Raw genomic sequence first — 19,948 nt, forward strand, 5'->3', positions numbered from 1 at the left:
CCCGACGCCGGAGTGAAAACCGGAGTGTTTCACTCCGGCGTCAGAGGCCATTCCCAGCCCCCTATTCTCCCACCCCCGGGGGGCTAGGAGCAGAGCCACGTCATTTACGCGCGCCGGGCCTTGGCGCCGCGTGAAAGCGGCGCCACGTAAATGACGCGACCGGCGCCGCGTAAATTATGTCACCCGCGAATGCGTGGTTGCCGTCCTCCCCGCGCCCGCCCCGCAAGAAGGTGGCGGGTGGATCTTGCGGGGCGGCGGAGAAAAGGAGGTCCTCCTTCAGAGAGGCCGGTCCGCCGATCGGTTGGCACCGATTGCAGGCCAGACCCCTTTTGTGCCCCCCCCCCGGTGCAGGAACCCCCCTCGTCCCGTCAACCCCCCCACAGGACGCCACCCAAGCATTCCTGCGCTGTTCCCGCTGGCAGCGACCAGGTGTGGATGGCGCCGGCGGGAACCTGTCGTGTTGGGCAGGCCGCTCGGCCCATTTGGGCTGGAGAATCGTCGCTCGCTATTACCTTTTTAAAAAAATATATATATTTATTAAAGTTTTTTACCAACACAATTTTTTCCCCTTACAAACAATAAACCCCCCCCGCGTAACAAAATAACACAAAATCGCACTCAGCAAGATATATACATGGCAAAATGGTATATTTATATAGCTTTATACACTGGCTCTCGCCCGCACGTGCCAGTTTCCCCCACCCTTCATGTTATCTCCTGCTCATCCACCCCCCCAAGCAATCCCCTATGCCCCCCACCCCCCCCCCCCCCCCCGCCCCCAGGGTTGCTGCTGCTGCTGACCGACCTTCCTCTAACCCTCCGCGAGATAGTCTAGGAACGGTTGCTACTGCCTGTAGAACCCCTGCGCAGACCCTCTCAAGGCGAACTTAATCCTCTCCAGCTTTATGAACCCAGCCATGTCGTTTATCCAGGCCTCCAGGCTGGGGGGGCTTCGCCTCCTTCCACATTAGCAAGATCCTTCGCCGGGCTACCAGGGACGCAAAGGCCAGAATGCCGGCCTCTTTCGCCTCCTGCACTCCCGGTTCGTCCACTACTCCAAATATTGGAGAGGAGTGGCGGGAGCAATATCTCAGGTGGTTAAAGTCCGGGTCTTCTAATCCCCACCCGATGCCAGCCCTGGAACCCCCCGACCATCTTCCCCGGGACAAACCGGTGGTTACCCCTGATCGGGGACCACACTGAGGCTCCCACTGCACCCCTGTGCCGTCTCCACTGGCCCCAGATCTTTAACGTTGCCGCCGCCACCGGGCTCGTGGTATACTTTGATGGCGAGAACGGCAGCGGTGCCGTCTCCAACGCCCCCCAGCTCGTTCCTTTACAGGACGCCATCTCCATCCTCTTCCATGCCGCCCCCTCTCCCTCCATAACCCACTTACGGATCATCGCCACATTTGCTGCCCAGTAGTAGCTCCCTAGGTTTGGCAGCGCCAACTCTCCTCGGTCCCTACTGCGTTCCAGGCACCCTCTCCTTACCCTCGGGGTCTTATTCGCCCACACAAACCCCATAATACTCCTACCTACTCTCTTGAAAAAGCCCTTGGTGATCACGATGGGAAGGCACTGAAACACAAACAGAAACCTCGGAAGGACCACCATTTTGACCGACTGCACTCTACCCGCCAGCGAGAGCGGTAACATGTCCCATCTTTTGAAGTCCTCCTCCATTTGGTCCATCAACCTCGTCAGATTCAGTTTATGTAGGGCCCCCCAACTCCTGGCTATCTGGATCCCCAGATACCGAAAGCTCCCCTCCGCCCTCCTCAGCGGCAGGTCCCCTATCCCTCTTTCTTGGTCCCCTGCCTGTAATACAAAAAGCTCACTCTTCCCTACATTGAGCTTATAGCCCGAGAACTCCCCAAACTCCCTCAGAGTCTGCATGACCTCCACCATCCCCTCCATTGGGTCCGCCATGTACAGCAACAGGTCATCCGCGTATAGCGACACCCGATGCTCTTCGCCCCCTCGGACCACCCCCCTCCATTTATTAGACTCCCTCAGTGATATGGCCAAGGGTTCGATCGCCAATGCAAACAACAGGGGGGACCCCTGCCTCGTTCCTCGGTACAGCCAAAAGTACTCCGACCTCCGCCGGTTCGTCACTACACTCGCCACCGGGTCTCTGTAAAGGAGCTTAACCCAGCTGATAAACCCTCCCCCGAACCCAAACCTATGCAACACCTCCCAGAGGTACTCCCACTCTACTCGGTCAAAGGCCTTTTCCGCGTCCATAGCTGCCACTATCTCCGCCTCTCCCTCCTCCGATGGCATCATTACCACGTTTAAGAGCCGCCGCACATTAGTGTTTAATTGCCTGCCCTTTACGAATCCCGTCTGGTCCTCATGAATCACCCCCGGGACACAGTCCTCAATCCTCGTGGCCAGCACTTTTGCCAATAACTTAGCGTCCACATTGAGGAGCGAGATCTGCCTGTACGATCCACATTGCAGTGGGTCCTTGTCTCGCTTTAGAATCAAGGAAATTGTTGCCTCCGACATTGTCGGGGGAAGGGTCCCCTCCTCTCTTGCCTCGTTAAAGGTCCTCACTAGTAGCGGGGCCAACAGGTCTACGTGATGATAGCCTCCCCTGTGATGATAGCCTCCGCGCCCATCATCGCCCCGATCATCGTGCCCGCGTATGCCACAGCATCGGCCCCCTCCACTCCTTCTGGGAGACCCAGGATCCTCAGATTATTTCTCCTCGACCTGTTCTCCAGGTCTTTGAGTCTTCACGCCCACTTCTTGTGTAGCGCCTCGTGCCGCTCCACTCTCACCGCCAGGCCCAAGAGCTCGTCCTCATTCTCACTCACTCTTTTCTGGACCTCCTGGATCTTCACCTCGTGGGCCTTCTGGGTTATCCCTAGTCCTTCAATTGCCGGCAGCATAGGCGCCAGCATCTCCTTACGCAGCTCCTCGAAGCAGTGCTTGATGAATTCCTGCATCTCCTCTTTGTCCCCGGCCGCCGCCATTTTGCTTTTTTTCCCTCGCTTCCCCCGCTGCTCCAATGCCGCTTTTTTGGCCGTTGCACTTTGGGTCCAGTCCATAAAAGTTGGTAGGGGACCTCTCTCTTCTCTTCCCCACGGGCTGTCTGCTAAAGAAATTCCGTTGGGGCCCCTCTAGCGAGCCCGAAAGTCTGTAATCGCGGGAGCTGCCGAATCGTGCAGCTTAGCTCCGCATAACTCGCAACCGGAAGTCGCCCGCTCGCCCATTACCAACGGCAAGCAGCGATCCTCCCAGCAGCCAGCCGTGATTCGCGCCGCGCCGGTTTGGGGGGGGGGGGGGGGGGAGAATCGCGTGCGGGCGTCGGGACGACGTGGCGGGACTCGAGCGGCACCTGGGCGATTCTCCCACCCGGCGTTGGGGGGGGGGGTTCCGCCCCTTGTCCGCCAAACAGCAGAAGCAGCACATGATAGACAGAGATAAGCGATCCCACAAGGAACGCATCAGATCTAAGCTCTGCAGTCCAGCCACGTCCAGCTGTGAATGGTGGTGGACAATTAAACAACTCACTGGAGGTCAAGGTGCCACAAATATCCCCATATCCGATAATGGAGGAGCCCAGCACATCTGTGCAAAAGACAAGGTTGAATAATTCACAACAATCTTCAGCCAGAGGTGCCAAGTGGATGACCCAGCTCGGTCTCCTCCGGAGGTCCCCAGCATCACAGATGTCAGTCTTCAGCCAATACGATTCACTCCACGTGATACCAAGACACGGCTGAAGGCAAAGGCGATTGGCTCTGACAACATTCCAGCAATGGTACTGAAGACTTGTGCTCCAGAATTTGCCGCACCCCTAGCCAAGCTGCCCCAGTGCAGCTACAACACTGGTATCTGGAAATGGCCTCGGTACATACTGTCCACAAAAAGCAGGACAAATCTAACCCGGTCAGTTACTGCCCTATCGGTCCACTCTCGGTCATCAGTGAAGAGATGGAAGGAGTCATTCACAGTACTATTAAGCGGCACTTACTCAGCAATAACCCGCTCGCGGAAGCTCAATTTGGATTCCGCAAGAGCCCCTCAGCTCCTGACCTCATTACAGCCTTGGTTCAAACATGGACAAAAGTGCTGATTGCCAGAGGTGAGGGGAGAGTGACTGCCCTGGACATCAAGGCAGCATTTGACCGAGTGTGGCATCAAGGAGCCCGAGCAAAACTGGAGTCAATGGGAATCAGGGGGAACCCCTCCGCTGGGTGGCTGGACTTATGCCACGGCCAAAGGAAGATGGTTCTGGTGGTTGGAGGTCAATCCTCTCAGCTCCAGGACATCCCTGCAGGAGTTCCTCAGGGTAGTGTCCTCGGCCCCAACCATCTTCAGCTGCTTCATCAATGATCGTCCCTCCATCATAAGGTCAGAAGTGGGGATGTTTGCTGGTGACTGTATAATGTTCAGCAGCCTTCACAACTCCTCAGAGAGTATCAGTGCAAAATGCAGCAAGACTTGGACAATATCCAGGCTTGGGCTGATAAATGGCAAGTAACATTCATGCCACGCAAGTGATAGGTGGTGACCATCTCCACAATTCAATGGCATTCCCATTGTTGAATGCCCCACTCACCGAATCCTGGGAGTTACCATGAACCAGAAATTGAACTGGATGAGGCATATAAATACTCTGGCTGCAAGAGCAGGTTAGAGGCTGGAAACTCTGCAGCGAGCAACTCCTCAAAGCTTGTCCATCACCAACAATAAGAAGTCTTACAACACCAGGTTAAAGTCCAACAGGTTTGTTTCGATGTCACTAGCTTTCGGAGCAAGCTCCTTCATCAGGTGATTCCACATCATCACCAACAAAGCACAAGTCCCCGTACCTGGGCAAGTCTAGCCCCAAAAACACTCAAGTGGCTCGATGCTATCCAGGACAAGGTAGCCTCCTTGATTGGCACCACAATTAACTTGCACTCCCTCCACCGACACACAGTGGCAGCATCGACAAGGTGTCCTGCAGCAACACACCAAGGCTCCTTTGACAGCAAAGCCGCTTAGAAGGACAAGGATAGCAGATGAATTGGAACACCAGCACCTGCAATTTGGTCTCTGTGTAACACACCATCATGACTTGGAATTATATTGTCGATTCTTCACCCTTGCTGGGTCAAAATCCTGGATCTCTCTTCCTGACAGCACAGTGGATGTACCTACAAAACATGGGCTGCGGTGGTTCAAGAAGGCAGCTCACCACCACCTTCTCGAGGGCAATTAGAATCCATGGAATCCCTGCACCGCAGAAGGAGACCATTCAGCCCATCGGGTTGGCACTGACCGTCCAAAAGAGCACCCTATCGGGGAGAACGTGCAAACTCCACACAGATAGTCACCCAAGGCGGAATCGAACCAGGTCCCTGGAACTGTGAGGCAGCAGTGCTAACCACTGTGCCACCCTGCTGCCCCATTGGTATGGTAATAAAATGCTAGCCTATCCAGCGACGCTCACAGCCCATGAACAATTTTTAAAATGGACTTGTGTCCCCAGCCCAGTAAAATACCACTGCGCCACCATCTCCCCATTGAGAGAGAGTGCTCCACCTTCAGAGCAGCAGCTGTCAATGCGACTCACTCTTGTGGACTCATTCCCATTGTCCAAACTTGCTCCACTCCCAGAGGGGAACAGTGCAGCCACCACTGAGAATATCCCTCAGCAAACGTACACCAATGCGGAAATAACGAGCTAATGATCCGCCCATTCGCAGGTAAAGGAAAAGAGTGAAAGAACAAACTCCTCATTTTACAGAACCTTTCACATCCTCAGGAGCACTTTTTAAATAACAACTTATCGTTGAAGTGTAGCCCACTCCACCAGCTACTTCTCTCCCTAAGACCTTCTATAGAACACCCCTGCAAATACTACAAATACTTAGATTTGTCCTGCTTTTTGTGGACAGTATGTACCGAGGCCATTTCCAGATGTCAGTGTTGTAGCTGTACTGGAGCAGCTTGGCTAGGGGTGCGGCAAATTCTGGAGCACAAGTCTTCAAATACTGCAAATGGGACCATAGGTTATCATAGAATTTACAGTGCAGAAGGAGGCCATTCGGCCCATCGAGTCTGCACCGGCTCTTGGAAAGAGCACCCTACCCAAGGTCAACACCTCCACCTTATCCCCATAACCCAGTAACCCCACCCAACACTAAGGGCAATTTTGGACACCAAGGGCAATTTATCATGGCCAATCCACCTAACCTGCACATCTTTGGACTGTGGGAGGAAACCGGAGCACCCGGAGGAAACCCACGCACACACGGGGAGGATGTGCAGACTCCGCACAGACAGTGACCCAAGCCGGAATCGAACCTGGGACCCTGGAGCTGTGAAGCAATTGTGCTACCCACTGTGCTACCCTGCTGCCCATCTACGTCTACCTCAGAAAGCGCGTGGGCCTGTGGGACTCTGGAGGTCATTTACACAACTATTTTGCACTGAACCCATCATTCTTAAGGAAATGTTAATACTTTCCCCGATAGACCCTTTGGTAAATCAACCCCTTGAAGGCCAGCAAGGTACGAGATCCCATTGTCAGTCTGTGACTGAGGCAAGTGATCTTGATTTGTTTTCAATTGACTGCACAGCATCTTTCACTAAGGGAGGTGCTGCTGCCGACTGCTGACTGCTGACCCCTGCTGGGAGGTTCAGGAATGTCGTTGTTGCGCATGAGCATGCCAAAGCATTGCTTTCCACAGTTAAACAGCCTGCTGTCCCTTCCTGTCGAAGACCATAAGAAATAGGAGCAGGAGTAGGCCACTCGGCCCATCACATCTGCTCTTCCATTCAAGTAAGATCACCGCTGATCTGATTGCGGATTCAATTCCATTTTCCTGCCTCATTCCCCCAGGAACCCTCGACTTCCTTGTCAATCAAAAATCTGTCAACCCCAACCGTGGATATATTCAATGACCCACTCCTCTCTGGGCAAGAGAACTCCAAAGATTAACGGCCATTAGAGTGAGGAAATTCCTCCTCATCTTCGTCTTAATGAGAAACCCCTTACCTTGAAACTGTGCTCCTTTTTAGGCAACCCCTTCACCTCAGGAAATTAGCCTTGTGAACCTTTCCTGAACTCCTCCTGATGCAAGTATATCCTTCTAGCTGCTGGTGTTTGGGTACCACATTAATCAGGCCTCTTCCCCCCCCCCCCCCCCCCCCCCCCACCATCTATCTTCTCAGATTGGTGGACATGATCCCATGGTACTTATTCAAAGAGTGGAGATTGCCCAGTGGCCCGGCCAATACCGTTCTTAAAACAACATCACCAACACGGTTTAATTGGCCATTCATTTCACTGCAGGTTGTGGGAGCTGGCCATGTACAGATTAGTTGCTGCGTTTCCTGCATGTCAACAAGTGACGACACTTCAAATCTTCACTGGCTGTAAAGTTCTTTGAGGCATCCTGCAAATCTTTCATCCACGTGAAGAATCAAAGTTGTACAAAATTCCGCAATGCCTCAGGGCCGGTAAGACATGGGTCCTGCGTCGTAAAGTTCCTCTGATTTAAAATATATATATTTGTTCACGGCACGGGGGTATCGCTGGCCCGGACAGTATTTCTGTCGCTCATCCTTAATTGCCCCTTGAGGAGGTGATGGTCAGAAGGTGGACACTTCATCGCGCCATTTTGAAGGAGGACTCGGAGAGCTTTGGAAACACATTCCTGTGAAAGGGTGCGGGATTGGGAAAAGCAGAACTCTGAAAACTGGTCATTTTTTGGTATGCCTGGTGATGTTCCTGGCATGCCTTCCTGCAGTCTTCATTGAACCAGAGTTGATTCCCTGGCTTGGTGGTAATGGTAGAGTGGGGGATGTGCCGGGCCATGAGGTTACAGATTGGGGCTGAGTGCAGTCCTGCTGCTGATGGTCCACAGAGCCTCATGGATGCCCAGTCTTGAGAGGCTAGATCTGTTCTGAATCTATCCCATTTAGCACGACGGTAGTGCCACACGACACGATGGAGAGTACCCTCAATGTGAAGGTGGGACTTAGTCTCTACAAGGACTGTGTGGTGGCCACTCCTACCGATACTCTCATGGACAGATGCATCTATGGCAGGCAGGTGGGTGAGGTTTAGTATGTTTTCCCTCTTGTTGGTTCCCTCACCACCTGTCGTAGACCCTAGCAGCTTATCTTTTCTTAAAAAAATATATTTATTAAAGTTTTTTAACACAACTTTTCTCCCTTACAAACAATAACCCCCCCCCTCGTAACAAAAAAAACCCGAGAAATCGCGCAGAGCAAGATATATACATGGCAAAATTATATATTTACACAGCTTTGTACACTGGCCCTCACCCGTACGTGCCAGTTTCCCCAACCCTTCATGTTATCTCTTGCTCATCCACCCTCCCACGCAGTCCCCCCACTCCCCCCCCCAGGGTTGCTGCTGCTGCTGACCGACCTTCCTCTCACGCTCCGCGAGATAGTCTAGGAACGGCTGCCACCGCCTGTAGAACCCCTGCGCAGACCCTCTCAAGGCGAACTTAATCCTCTCCAACTTTATGAACCCAGCCATATCATTTATCCAGGCTGGGGGGCTTCGCCTCCTTCCACATTAGCAAGATCCTTCGCCGGGCTACTAGGGACGCAAAGGCCAGAATGCCGGCCTCTTTCGCCTCCTGCACTCTCGGTTCGTCCACTACTCCAAATATTGCTAGCCCCCAGCTTGGCTTGACCCGGACTTTCACCACCTGAGATATTGCTCCCGCCACTCCTCTCCAGAACCCCTCCAGTGCCGGGCATGACCAAAACATATGGACATGGTTCGCCAACCTCCCTGAGCACCAAAACATATGGACATGGTTCGCTGGGCTCCCTGAGCACCAAATCATATGGGCATGGTTCGCCGGGCTCCCTGAGCGACCCTAACAGCTTATCAACCAGAGTCCCACCACCAAAGGCAGATAGGTCTCCTGACCCTGAGGGCTTGCATCCTAGGATCCTAAAGGAAGTAGCTACAGAGATAGTGGATGCATTGGTGTAATTTTCAAAAGCAAAGCCGAGGATTATGGAGAAGTATTGGAGGACTGGAAAACTGCCAATGTGGCAGTCCTATTCGAAAAGGGAGGGAGGTGCAAAGCAGCTGACTATATGCTAATTAGCCTCACATCTATTGTTGGAAATGTTGGAATCAACCATTGAGGAAGTAATAGCAGCACATTTGGAAAATGATAATCTAAGAAAGCAGAGTCAGCATGGCTTCATGAAAAGTAAATCGTGTCTGACTAATTCATTGGAGTCTTTCGAGGAAGTCTCAACCGGAGTGGATAGAGGGGAACCAGTAGATGTGTCGACAAGGTACCTCACAAAAAGTTAAGTCATAAGATAAGAGTCCATGGTGTTGGAGATAGTACATTGGCATGGATAGAGAATTGGCTAATGGGCAGTAAACAGTGAGTGGGAATAAGGGTTATCTTTCAGGTTGGTGGCCTGGAACCAGTGGGGTTCCCCAGGGAGTAATACTGTGACTGCAACAGTTTACCACATACATTAATGGCTTGGAGGAAGGAAGTGAATGGTCTATAGTCAAATTTGCAGACAACACAAAAATAGGTGGAGAGGCAAGCCGTGAGGGGATACAAACAGTTTGCAAAGGGATATTGATAGGTTAAATAAGTGGGAAAAATGTTGGAAAATGGAGTATAATGTAGGAAAATGTGAAGTTGTTTATTTTGGATTCATAGAATCCATGAAATACACATTGTAGAAGGAGGCCACCTGGCCGATCACATCTGCACCGGCCCCAGGAAAGAGCACCCTACCCAAGCCCATGCCTCCACTCTATCCCCAAAACCCAGTAACCCCATCTAAGCTTTTGGACAATAAGGGGCAATTTAGCATGACCAATCTGCACATCTTTGGACTGTGGGAGGAAACCAGCACACCCGGAAGAAACCCAGAGTCCCACTATCCAGATTCCTATTAACCAGAGTCTCGCTATCTGGATTCCTATTAACCAGAGTCCCACTATCCAGATCCCTATTAACCAAAGTCTCACTATCCAGATCCTTATTAGACAGAGTCCCACTCTCCGGATCCCTATTAACCAGAGTCTCACTATTCGGATCCCTATTAATCAGAGTCACACTATCGGATCCCTATTAACCAGAGTCTCACTATCAGAATCCCTATTAACCAGAGTCCCACTATCCGGATCCCTATTAACCAGAGTCCCATTATCCAGATCCCTATTAACCAGAGTTAGACTATCCAGATCCCTTTTAGCCAGAGTCTCACTATCAGAATCCCTATTAACCAGAGTCCCACTATCCAGATCACTATTAACCAGGGTCCCACTGTCCGAATCCCTATTAACCAGTGTCCCACTGTCCGGATCCCTATTAACCAGAGTCCCACAGTCCAGATCCCTATTAACCAGAGTCTCACTATCCTGATCCCTATTAACCAGAGTCTCACTATCCGGATCCTTATTAATCAGAGTCTCACTGCTGGGATCCTAATTAATCAGAGTCACACTATCCGGATCCCTATAAACCAGAGTCCCACTATCCAGATCCCTATTATCATTATTAATCAGAGTCCCAATGTCAGCATCCTTACTAACCAGTGTCCCACTATCCAGATCCCTATTAACCAGAGTCGCAATGTCAGCATCCTTACTAACCAGTGTCCCACTATCCAGATCCCTATTAAGCAGAGTCTCACTACCCTGATCCCTGTTAAACAGAGTCCCACTATCTGGATGCCTATTAACCAGAGTATCACGATCCGGATCCTTATTAATAAGAGTCACACTATCCGGATCCCTATTAACCAGAGTCTCACTGACTGGATCCCTAGTAACCAGAGTCCCACTATCCAGATCCCTGTTAGCCAGAGTCTCACTATCCAGATCCCTATTATTATTAACCAGAGTGCCAATGTCAGCATCCTTACTAACCAGAGTCCAACTATCCAGATCCCTATTAACCAGAGTCCCACTATCCAGATCCCTATTAACCAGAGTCTCACTATCCGATCCTTATTAATCAGAGTCCCACTATCCGGATCCCTATTAACCAGAGTCTCACTATCCTGATCCCTATTAACCAGAGTCTCACTATCTGGATCCCTATTAACCAGAGTCTCACTATCAGAATCCCTATTAACCAGAGTCCCACTATCTGGAATCCTATTAATCAGAGTCCCACTATCCAGATCCCTATTATTATTAAGCAGAGTACCAATGTCAGCATCCTTACTAACCAGAGTCCCACTATCAGAACCCCTATTAATCAGAGTCACACTTTCCAGATCCCTATTAACCAGAGTCCTACTGTCTGGATCCCTATTAACCAGAGTCCCACTATCCAGATCCCTATTAACCAGAGTTTCACTATCCAATCCTTATTAACCAGAGTCCCACTATCCAGATCCCTATTAAGCAGAGTCTCACTATCCTGATCCCTATTAATCAGAGTCTCACTATCAGAATCCCTATTAAGCAGAGTCTCACTATCCTGATCCCTATTAATCAGAGTCTCACTATCAGAATCCCTATTAACTAGAGTCCCACTATCCGGATCCCTATTAATCAGAGTCCCACTATCCAGATCCCTATTATTATTAAGCAGAGTACCAATGTCAGCATCCTTACTAACCAGAGTCCCACTATCAGAACCCCTATTAATCAGAGTCACACTTTCCAGATCCCTATTAACCAGAGTCCTACTGTCTGGATCCCTACTAACCAGAGTCACACTATCCAGATCCCTATTAACCAGAGTCTCACTATCAGAACCCCTATTGACCAAAGTCCCACTATCCGAATCCCTATTAACCAGTGTCCCACTATTCGGATACCTATTAACCAGAGTCTCACTGTCCGGATCCCTATTAACCAGAGTCTCACTGTCTTGATCCCTATTAACCAGAGTCACACTATCCGGATCCCTATTAACCAGTCCCACTGTCTGGTTCCCTATTAACCAGAGTCACACTATCCAGATCCCTATTAACCAGAGTCTCACTATCCGGATCCCTATTAACCAGAGTCCCACAATCCAGATCCCTATTATTATTAACCAGAGTCCCAATGTCAGCATCCTTACTAACCAGAGTCCCACTATCCAGATCCCTATTAACCAGAGTTTCACTATCCAATCCTTATTAACCAGAGTCCCACTATCCAGATCCCTATTAAGCAGAGTCTCACTATCCTGATCCCTATTAATCAGAGTCTCACTATCAGAATCCCTATTAACCAGAGTCCCACTATCCGGATCCCTATTAATCAGAGTCCCACTATCCAGATCCCTATTATTATTAAGCAGAGTACCAATGTCAGCATCCTTACTAACCAGAGTCCCACTATCAGAACCCCTATTAATCAGAGTCACACTTTCCAGATCCCTATTAACCAGAGTCCTACTGTCTGGATCCCTACTAACCAGAGTCACACTATCCAGATCCCTATTAACCAGAGTCTCACTATCAGAACCCCTATTGACCAAAGTCCCACTATCTGAATCCCTATTAACCAGTGACCCACTATTCGGATACCTATTAACCAGAGTCTCACTGTCCGGATCCCTATTAACCAGAGTCTCACTGTCTTGATCCCTATTAACCAGAGTCACACTATCCGGATCCCTATTAACCAGTCCCACTGTCTGGTTCCCTATTAACCAGAGTCACACTATCCAGATCCCTATTAACCAGAGTCTCACTATCCGGATCCCTATTAACCAGAGTCCCACAATCCAGATCCCTATTATTATTAACCAGAGTCCCAATGTCAGCATCCTTACTAACCAGAGTCCCACTATCCAGATCCCTATTAATCAGAGTCCCACTATCCAGATCCCTATTATTATTAAGCAGAGTCCCAATGTCAGCATCCTTACTAACCAGAGTCCCACTATCCAGATCCCTATTAACCAGAGTTTCACTATCCAATCCTTATTAACCAGAGTCCCACTATCCAGATCCCTATTAAGCAGAGTCTCACTATCCTGATCCCTATTAATCAGAGTCTCACTATCAGAATCCCTAATAACTAGAGTCCCACTATCCGGATCCCTATTAATCAGAGTCCCACTATCCAGATCCCTATTAAGCAGAGTCTCACTATCCTGATCCCTATTAATCAGAGTCTCACTATCAGAATCCCTAATAACTAGAGTCCCACTATCCGGATCCCTATTAATCAGAGTCGCACTATCCAGATCCCTATTATTATTAAGCAGAGTACCAATGTCAGCATCCTTACTAACCAGAGTCCCACTATCAGAACCCCTATTAATCAGAGTCACACTTTCCAGATCCCTATTAACCAGTCCCACTGTCTGGTTCCCTATTAACCAGAGTCACACTATCCAGATCCCTATTAACCAGAGTCTCACTATCCGGATCCCTATTAACCAGAATCCCACAATCCAGATCCCTATTATTATTAACCAGAGTCCCAATGCCAGCATCCTTACTAACCAGAGTCCCACTATCCAGATCCCTATTAACCAGAATTTCACTATCCAATCCTTATTAACCAGAGTCCCACTATCCAGATCCCTATTAAGCAGAGTCTCACTATCCTGATCCCTATTAATCAGAGTCTCACTATCAGAATCCCTATTAACCAGAGTCCCACTATCCGGATCCCTATTAATCAGAGTCCCACTATCCAGATCCCTATTAAGCAGAGTCTCACTATCCTGATCCCTATTAATCAGAGTCTCACTATCAGAATCCCTAATAACTAGAGTCCCACTATCCGGATCCCTATTAATCAGAGTCCCACTATCCAGATCCCTATTATTATTAAGCAGAGTACCAATGTCAGCGTCCTTACTAACCAGAGTCCCACTATCAGAACCCCTATTAATCAGAGTCACACTTTCCAGATCCCTATTAACCAGTCCCACTGTCTGGTTCCCTATTAACCAGAGTCACACTATCCAGATCCCTATTAACCAGAGTCTCACTATCCGGATCCCTATTAACCAGAATCCCACAATCCAGATCCCTATTATTATTAACCAGAGTCCCAATGCCAGCATCCTTACTAACCAGAGTCCCACTATCCAGATCCCTATTAACCAGAATTTCACTATCCAATCCTTATTAACCAGAGTCCCACTATCCAGATCCCTATTAAGCAGAGTCTCACTATCCTGATCCCTATTAATCAGAGTCTCACTATCAGAATCCCTATTAACCAGAGTCCCACTATCCGGATCCCTATTAATCAGAGTCCCACTATCCAGATCCCTATTATTATTAAGCAGAGTACCAATGTCAGCGTCCTTACTAACCAGAGTCCCACTATCAGAACCCCTATTAATCAGAGTCACACTTTCCAGATCCCTATTAACCAGAATCCTACTGTCTGGATCCCTATTAACCAGAGTCACACTATCCAGATCCCTATTAACCAGAGTCTCACTATCAGAACCCCTATTGACCAAAGTCCCACTATCCGAATCCCTATTAACCAGTGTCCCACTATTCGGATACCTATTAACCAGAGTCTCACTGTCCGGATCCCTATTAACCAGAGTCTCACTGTCTTGATCCCTATTAACCAGAGTCACACTATCCGGATCCCTATTAACCAGTCCCACTGTCTGGTTCCCTATTAACCAGAGTCACACTATCCAGATCCCTATTAACCAGAGTCTCACTATCCGGATCCCTATTAACCAGAGTCCCACAATCCAGATCCCTATTATTATTAACCAGAGTCCCAATGTCAGCATCCTTACTAACCAGAGTCCCACTATCCAGATCCCTATTAACCAGAGTTTCACTATCCAATCCTTATTAACCAGAGTCCCATTATCCAGATCCCTATTAAGCAGAGTCTCACTATCCTGATCCCTATTAATCAGAGTCTCACTATCCGATCCTTACTAACCAGAGTCCCATTATCCAGATCCCTATTAACCAGAGTCCCAATGTCAGCATCTTTATTAACCAGCCTCACCATCAGGAATGTCAGACAATCTCTTGTGAATGAAACGCAAATGTTTCCTTTGCAATTCCTGGAGCTGGATCTTCTCCCGCTCCAACACACATATATATATAAATAATATACACACACGCACATAGACACACACACCCAGACACACATAAATACACACACAGATACACACACAAAAATACACACATATAGACACACAGATTCACACACAGATATACACAGTTACACAGATATACACACATACAAATGTATACACACACATATATACACACGCACAAAGACACACACATACAAATGTATACACACACGCACACAGACACACAGATATACGGACACACACAGATACACACGCACACACACAGAGGCACAATAAATAACAGTCTGGGGTGCAGAAGCAGCGGCAGACAGGAGAGAGTTTGAACTGCACTAATAGTCGGGAGTTTGAGTAGTTCCGGCCACAAAGCAGCCCCTCAGTGTCGACAGGAGTGGGGTCTGTGCAGAGTGAGTGTGGGCAACTCACATCCCTCTGATTTTAATAACTTTCCAGGATGGCACAGAGCTCACTCCGGAGTTGGCAGGAAGGGGGAATGTAAATATCTATCCGCACAATCCGGGGACATTCGAGCCCTTACTAATTAAATAAAAAACACGTGGAGAAAATTCAAGGGGAAACCAGTGTCAAAAAAACTCACCCCAAAATATACCCCCCCCCCCCCGCAAGCCCCTCTGGCTGGAGCACAGGGAGTGTCAAACATTGCTCTCTGTCCCTGCCTGGGTCCCCTGAGTCAGTGTCACCTGGATAAAGGAAGCAACGTGTCCACCAGATCTGCAGCTGTTGTTAGTTTTAGAAAAAAGGTCACACGTCGCTGCATTTCTGTAACCTCTAATTCTCACTTCAAGTAGGTTAAAGCCGCCACAGTGACGGTCTAACCCCCCCCCCCCCCCCTGGAGGGGAGACAGACCCGTACACACCAAATATACTGACCACCCCCCCCCCCCCCCCCCCCAACTTCACACATCCCAGCTTTCAATGGTCATTTCACCTCTTCCATTCGCACTTCCAGCAGTCTCTCTCTCCCTCTCCTCTGGGCTGTGAAACAAACCCAAACCAATGAAGGTAATGAAGAAGGAGCACTCACCTCTGGCTCTGCACTCTGTCCCCTCCTGGGCTCCAGTTTGGCAGTTGGAACTCCCCGGAGTAAGACGAAGAAAGTGGTCAGAAAAACGAGGGACAGGAGCGGGACTGTTCGCCTGAGGAGCTGCATCACCTCGCCCTGTGTCGGAGTGTGTTCAGCAGGAACTGAGAGCAGAGTCTCCACTGGGAGACTCTGCTGGGTTACAGTCTCCACTGGGAGCCTCTGCTGGGGTTACAGTCTGCACTGGGAGACTCTGCTGGGTTACAGTCTGCACTGGGAGCCTCTGCTGGGTTACAGTCTGCACTGGGAGCCTCTGCTGGGTTACAGTCTGCACTGGGAGCCTCTGCTGGGGTTACAGTCTCCACTGGGAGCCTCTGCTGGGGTTACAGTCTGCACTGGGAGCCTCTGCTGGGTTACAGTCTGCACTGGGAGCCTCTGCTGGGTTACAGTCTGCACTGGGAGCCTCTGCTGGGTTACAGTCTGCACTGGGAGCCCCTGCTGGGTTACAGTCTGCACTGGGAGCCTCTGCTGGGTTACAGTCTGCACTGGGAGCCTCTGCTGGGTTACAGTCTGCACTGGGAGCCTCTGCTGGGTTACAGTCGGCACTGGGAGCCTCTGCTGGGTTACAGTCTGCACTGGGAGCCTCTGCTGGGTTACAGTCTGCACTGGGAGCCTCTGCTGGGTTACAGTCTGCACTGGGAGACTCTGCTGGGTTACAGTCTGCACTGGGAGCCTCTGCTGGGTTACAGTCTGCACTGGGAGCCTCTGCTCGGTTACAGTCTGCACTGGGAGCCTCTGCTGGGTTACAGTCTGCACTGGGAGACTCTGCTGGGTTACAGTCTGCACTGGGAGCCTCTGCTGGGTTACAGTCTGCACTGGGAGCCTCTGCTGGGTTACAGTCTGCACTGGGAGCCTCTGCTCGGTTACAGTCTGCACTGGGAACAATTTAGTTTTCAAACTACTGCTGTCCGGAGCCCAGTCCAGACTCCTCTCCCTGTGCTCTGGCAATCTTCTCTCAGTCTTCAGGATCCCCAGCTCTATTCCTCCCTGTCTCTCTATTTCGCCCCCATTTCCACTTTGTCTATAATTCTCTCCCTCTCTATTTCTCCCTCTTTCTCTCTACATATGTCTCCCCCCTCTATTCCTCCCTCTCTCTATTTCGCCCCCATTTCCTCTTTCTGTCTTTAATTCTCTCCCTCTCTATTTCTCCCTTTCTCTCTACATATGTCTCCCCCTCTCTATTCCTCCCTTTCTCGCCCTTACTCTTTATTTGTCTTTCTCTCTCCCCCTCGCTATTTCTCTCTCTATATTTCTCCCCGTCTCTATTTCTTTCTTTATATTTCTCTCCCTCTTTATTTCTCTTGTTCTCTCTCTATATATATTTATTTCCCTCTCTATTTCTCTCTTTCTCCTCTCTATCTCTCTCTCTATTTCTCTCTCCCTCTATATTTATTTCCCTCTCTAGTTCTCTCTCTTTCTCTCTCGATCCCTCTCTCTATTTCTCTCGACCCCTCTCTCTATTTCTCTCTCTCTCTCTATCCCTCTGCCCGGGTGCCGTTTTCCTCTCTTCCCTGTGGCTCCGTTCGACTGTTGAATAAAAGCCCAAAGCACCAAGACGTAATAGCTTTAGTGGCGTGTGGGTGGAGTCTGGAGTGGGAGAGAGAATCAATCCCTCAGGAGCGAGGGGGAGAGGGGTCAAGGGTGTAGGAGGGAGATAATCCCCCAGGGCGAGGGGGGAGCCGCAGCAAAGTTCAGATAAACTGGAAGGCGAGTCGCACAAGGAGGAGGCTGGCAAACAGTGAGCAGATTGAGAATTAGAGAGAGAGAGAGAGGTAAATGGCTTAAGGTCAGAATTAACACAAGGAGAACGATCGGACTGGGAGCCCGGGGGGGGGGGGGGGGGGGGGTTGCCACCAGGTATTTGGGTCAGGGGAGAGAGAGACGGAGCAATGTTGAGGTAAGGAAGCAGGAGTAATGTGCAGTGAGTATATTTGGAGAAAGGGGTTAGGCGACCATCAGAATCAGGGAGGTTTGGAGGTGAAGGAGGGAGAGACAAGAGAGAGGACACCACAACAGGTCAGCTAGGAGGGGGTGGGGGGTGGAGCAATCAAAACAAGAGCAGAACAAACAGAGAGAGGCACTCAGAGGAAGATGAGCTTGCCACTGTTTGACTAGGGTCTTCACTGGGCTATTTTTTCCGATGGATTTACAATAACAGAGTCTGGCTGCACTGTGATGTCTTGGGGGTGGTGGAGGCAGGTTCAATCGAGGTGTTCAAAAAGGGAATGAGACAGTTATCTGAAAACGGGGGGGGGGGGGGGCACGGTAGCACAGTGGTTAGCACTGTTGCTTCACAGCTCCAGGATCTCGGGTTCGATTCCCGGCTTGGGTCACTGTCTGTGCGGCGTCTGCACATCCTCCCCGTGTCTTCGTGAGTTTCCCTCCGGGTGCTCCGGTTTCATCTTGGAATTTACAGTGCAGAAGGAGGCCATTCGGCCCATCGAGTCTGCACTGACCCACATTAAGCCCTCACTTCCACCCTATCCCCGTAACCCAATAACCCCACCTAACCTTTTTGGACACTAAGGACAATTTAGCATGGCCAATCCACCTAACCTGCACGTCTTTGGGCTGTGGGAGGAAACCGGAGCACCCGGAGGAAACCCACGCAGACACGGGGAGGACGTGCAGACTCCGCACAGCCAGTGACACAGCGGGGAATCGAACCTGGGACCCTGGCGCTGTGAAGGCTACCGTGCTGCCCCTTTCGCACTGTAAATTCTATGATTCTATGAAAAGGCAGAATGTGCAGGGTTACAGCCTATAGGTAGAGGTATTGCTCATTCAGAGAGCTTGTGCAGAGACGATGGGCCGAATGCCACCCCCCCCACCCCCACTCTTGCACTGTCCCCGTTCGGTGATTCTGTCTTCATCAAATCCAGGCATGGAGACACTGAATAGACACAGAGACAGTGAGACAAAAGGACAGAGAAAACACACACACGCACTGCCAGTAGTGAGGGGGAAGGCCCATTCACAGAGGAGGAGGTACCAGGTGGAGAAACAAAGAGGCAAGAATGGGGAGAGGGACACACACATCAGAATGAGAGGGAAGAAAACACACAGAGCAGAAAGAGCCAGAGAGTGATTTGGAATTGACAATATCAAACGAGTAAAATACAATAATACATGAGGAATATAACAAAGCACTGGAAGCATTTGTACATTGGCAGAAAGGTGTGAGGAGCTGCAGGAATGACTCTTACACAGCCGACACAGAGAAATCAACTCCTCGAATCAGTCAAATAAGACAGGAAAAATCATGTAGTTCACCCGAATGTGAATGTCACTATCTCAAAGGGAGGGCTGGCCAACAATTTATTCATCAACCAGTATCATTTGAGCTCTTTAATTGGTCACATATCCCGCTGTTGGGAGCTTACTGCGCGCTGGTTGGCATCGCACGTAATGAAGTGCTTTTGGGGGCCTTGAGCTTGTGAAAGATGCAATAAAAATGTGTTCTTTCCTCCAGACAAGAGATGGAACAAGACACTTGAAAGACGCAGCTAAATCCATAGAATCCCGACAGCACAGGAGGCCATTTGGCCCATCGAGTCTGCACCGACCCTCTGAAAGAGCATCCTACCTAGGACCACTCCCATGCCCTATCCCCATAACCCCCACCTAACCGGCACAACTTTGGACTGTGGGAGGAAACCGGAGCACCCGGAGGAAACCCACACAGACACGGGGAGGACGTGGAAATTGAACATAGACAGTCACCCAACGATGGAATTGAACCTGGGTCCCTGGAGCTGTGATGTAGCAGTGCTAACCACTGTGCCACCCTGTAAAGATCAAGATCAGGGAGAGAGGAATCAATCAA

General features: G+C 50.0%; 1 protein-coding gene across 2 annotated transcripts in view; it reads right to left on the reverse strand.

Moving 5' to 3' along the window:
• ism2a (isthmin 2a) overlaps nt 1-17,636 on the reverse strand; it is a 93,019-nt gene extending 75,383 nt beyond the window's left edge. For both annotated transcript variants that reach the window (XM_072493584.1, XM_072493583.1), the window contains exon 1: nt 16,066-17,636. In XM_072493584.1, the coding sequence (XP_072349685.1) occupies nt 16,066-16,191 (126 nt within the window). In that variant the 5' untranslated portion in view covers nt 16,192-17,636. The remainder of the gene's footprint in view (nt 1-16,065) is intronic.
• Nucleotides 17,637-19,948: the final 2,312 nt, after the last annotated feature.

Source organism: Scyliorhinus torazame, chromosome 2 (genome assembly GCF_047496885.1).
Source record: "Scyliorhinus torazame isolate Kashiwa2021f chromosome 2, sScyTor2.1, whole genome shotgun sequence".
NCBI classification, from domain to species: Eukaryota; Metazoa; Chordata; class Chondrichthyes; order Carcharhiniformes; family Scyliorhinidae; genus Scyliorhinus; species Scyliorhinus torazame.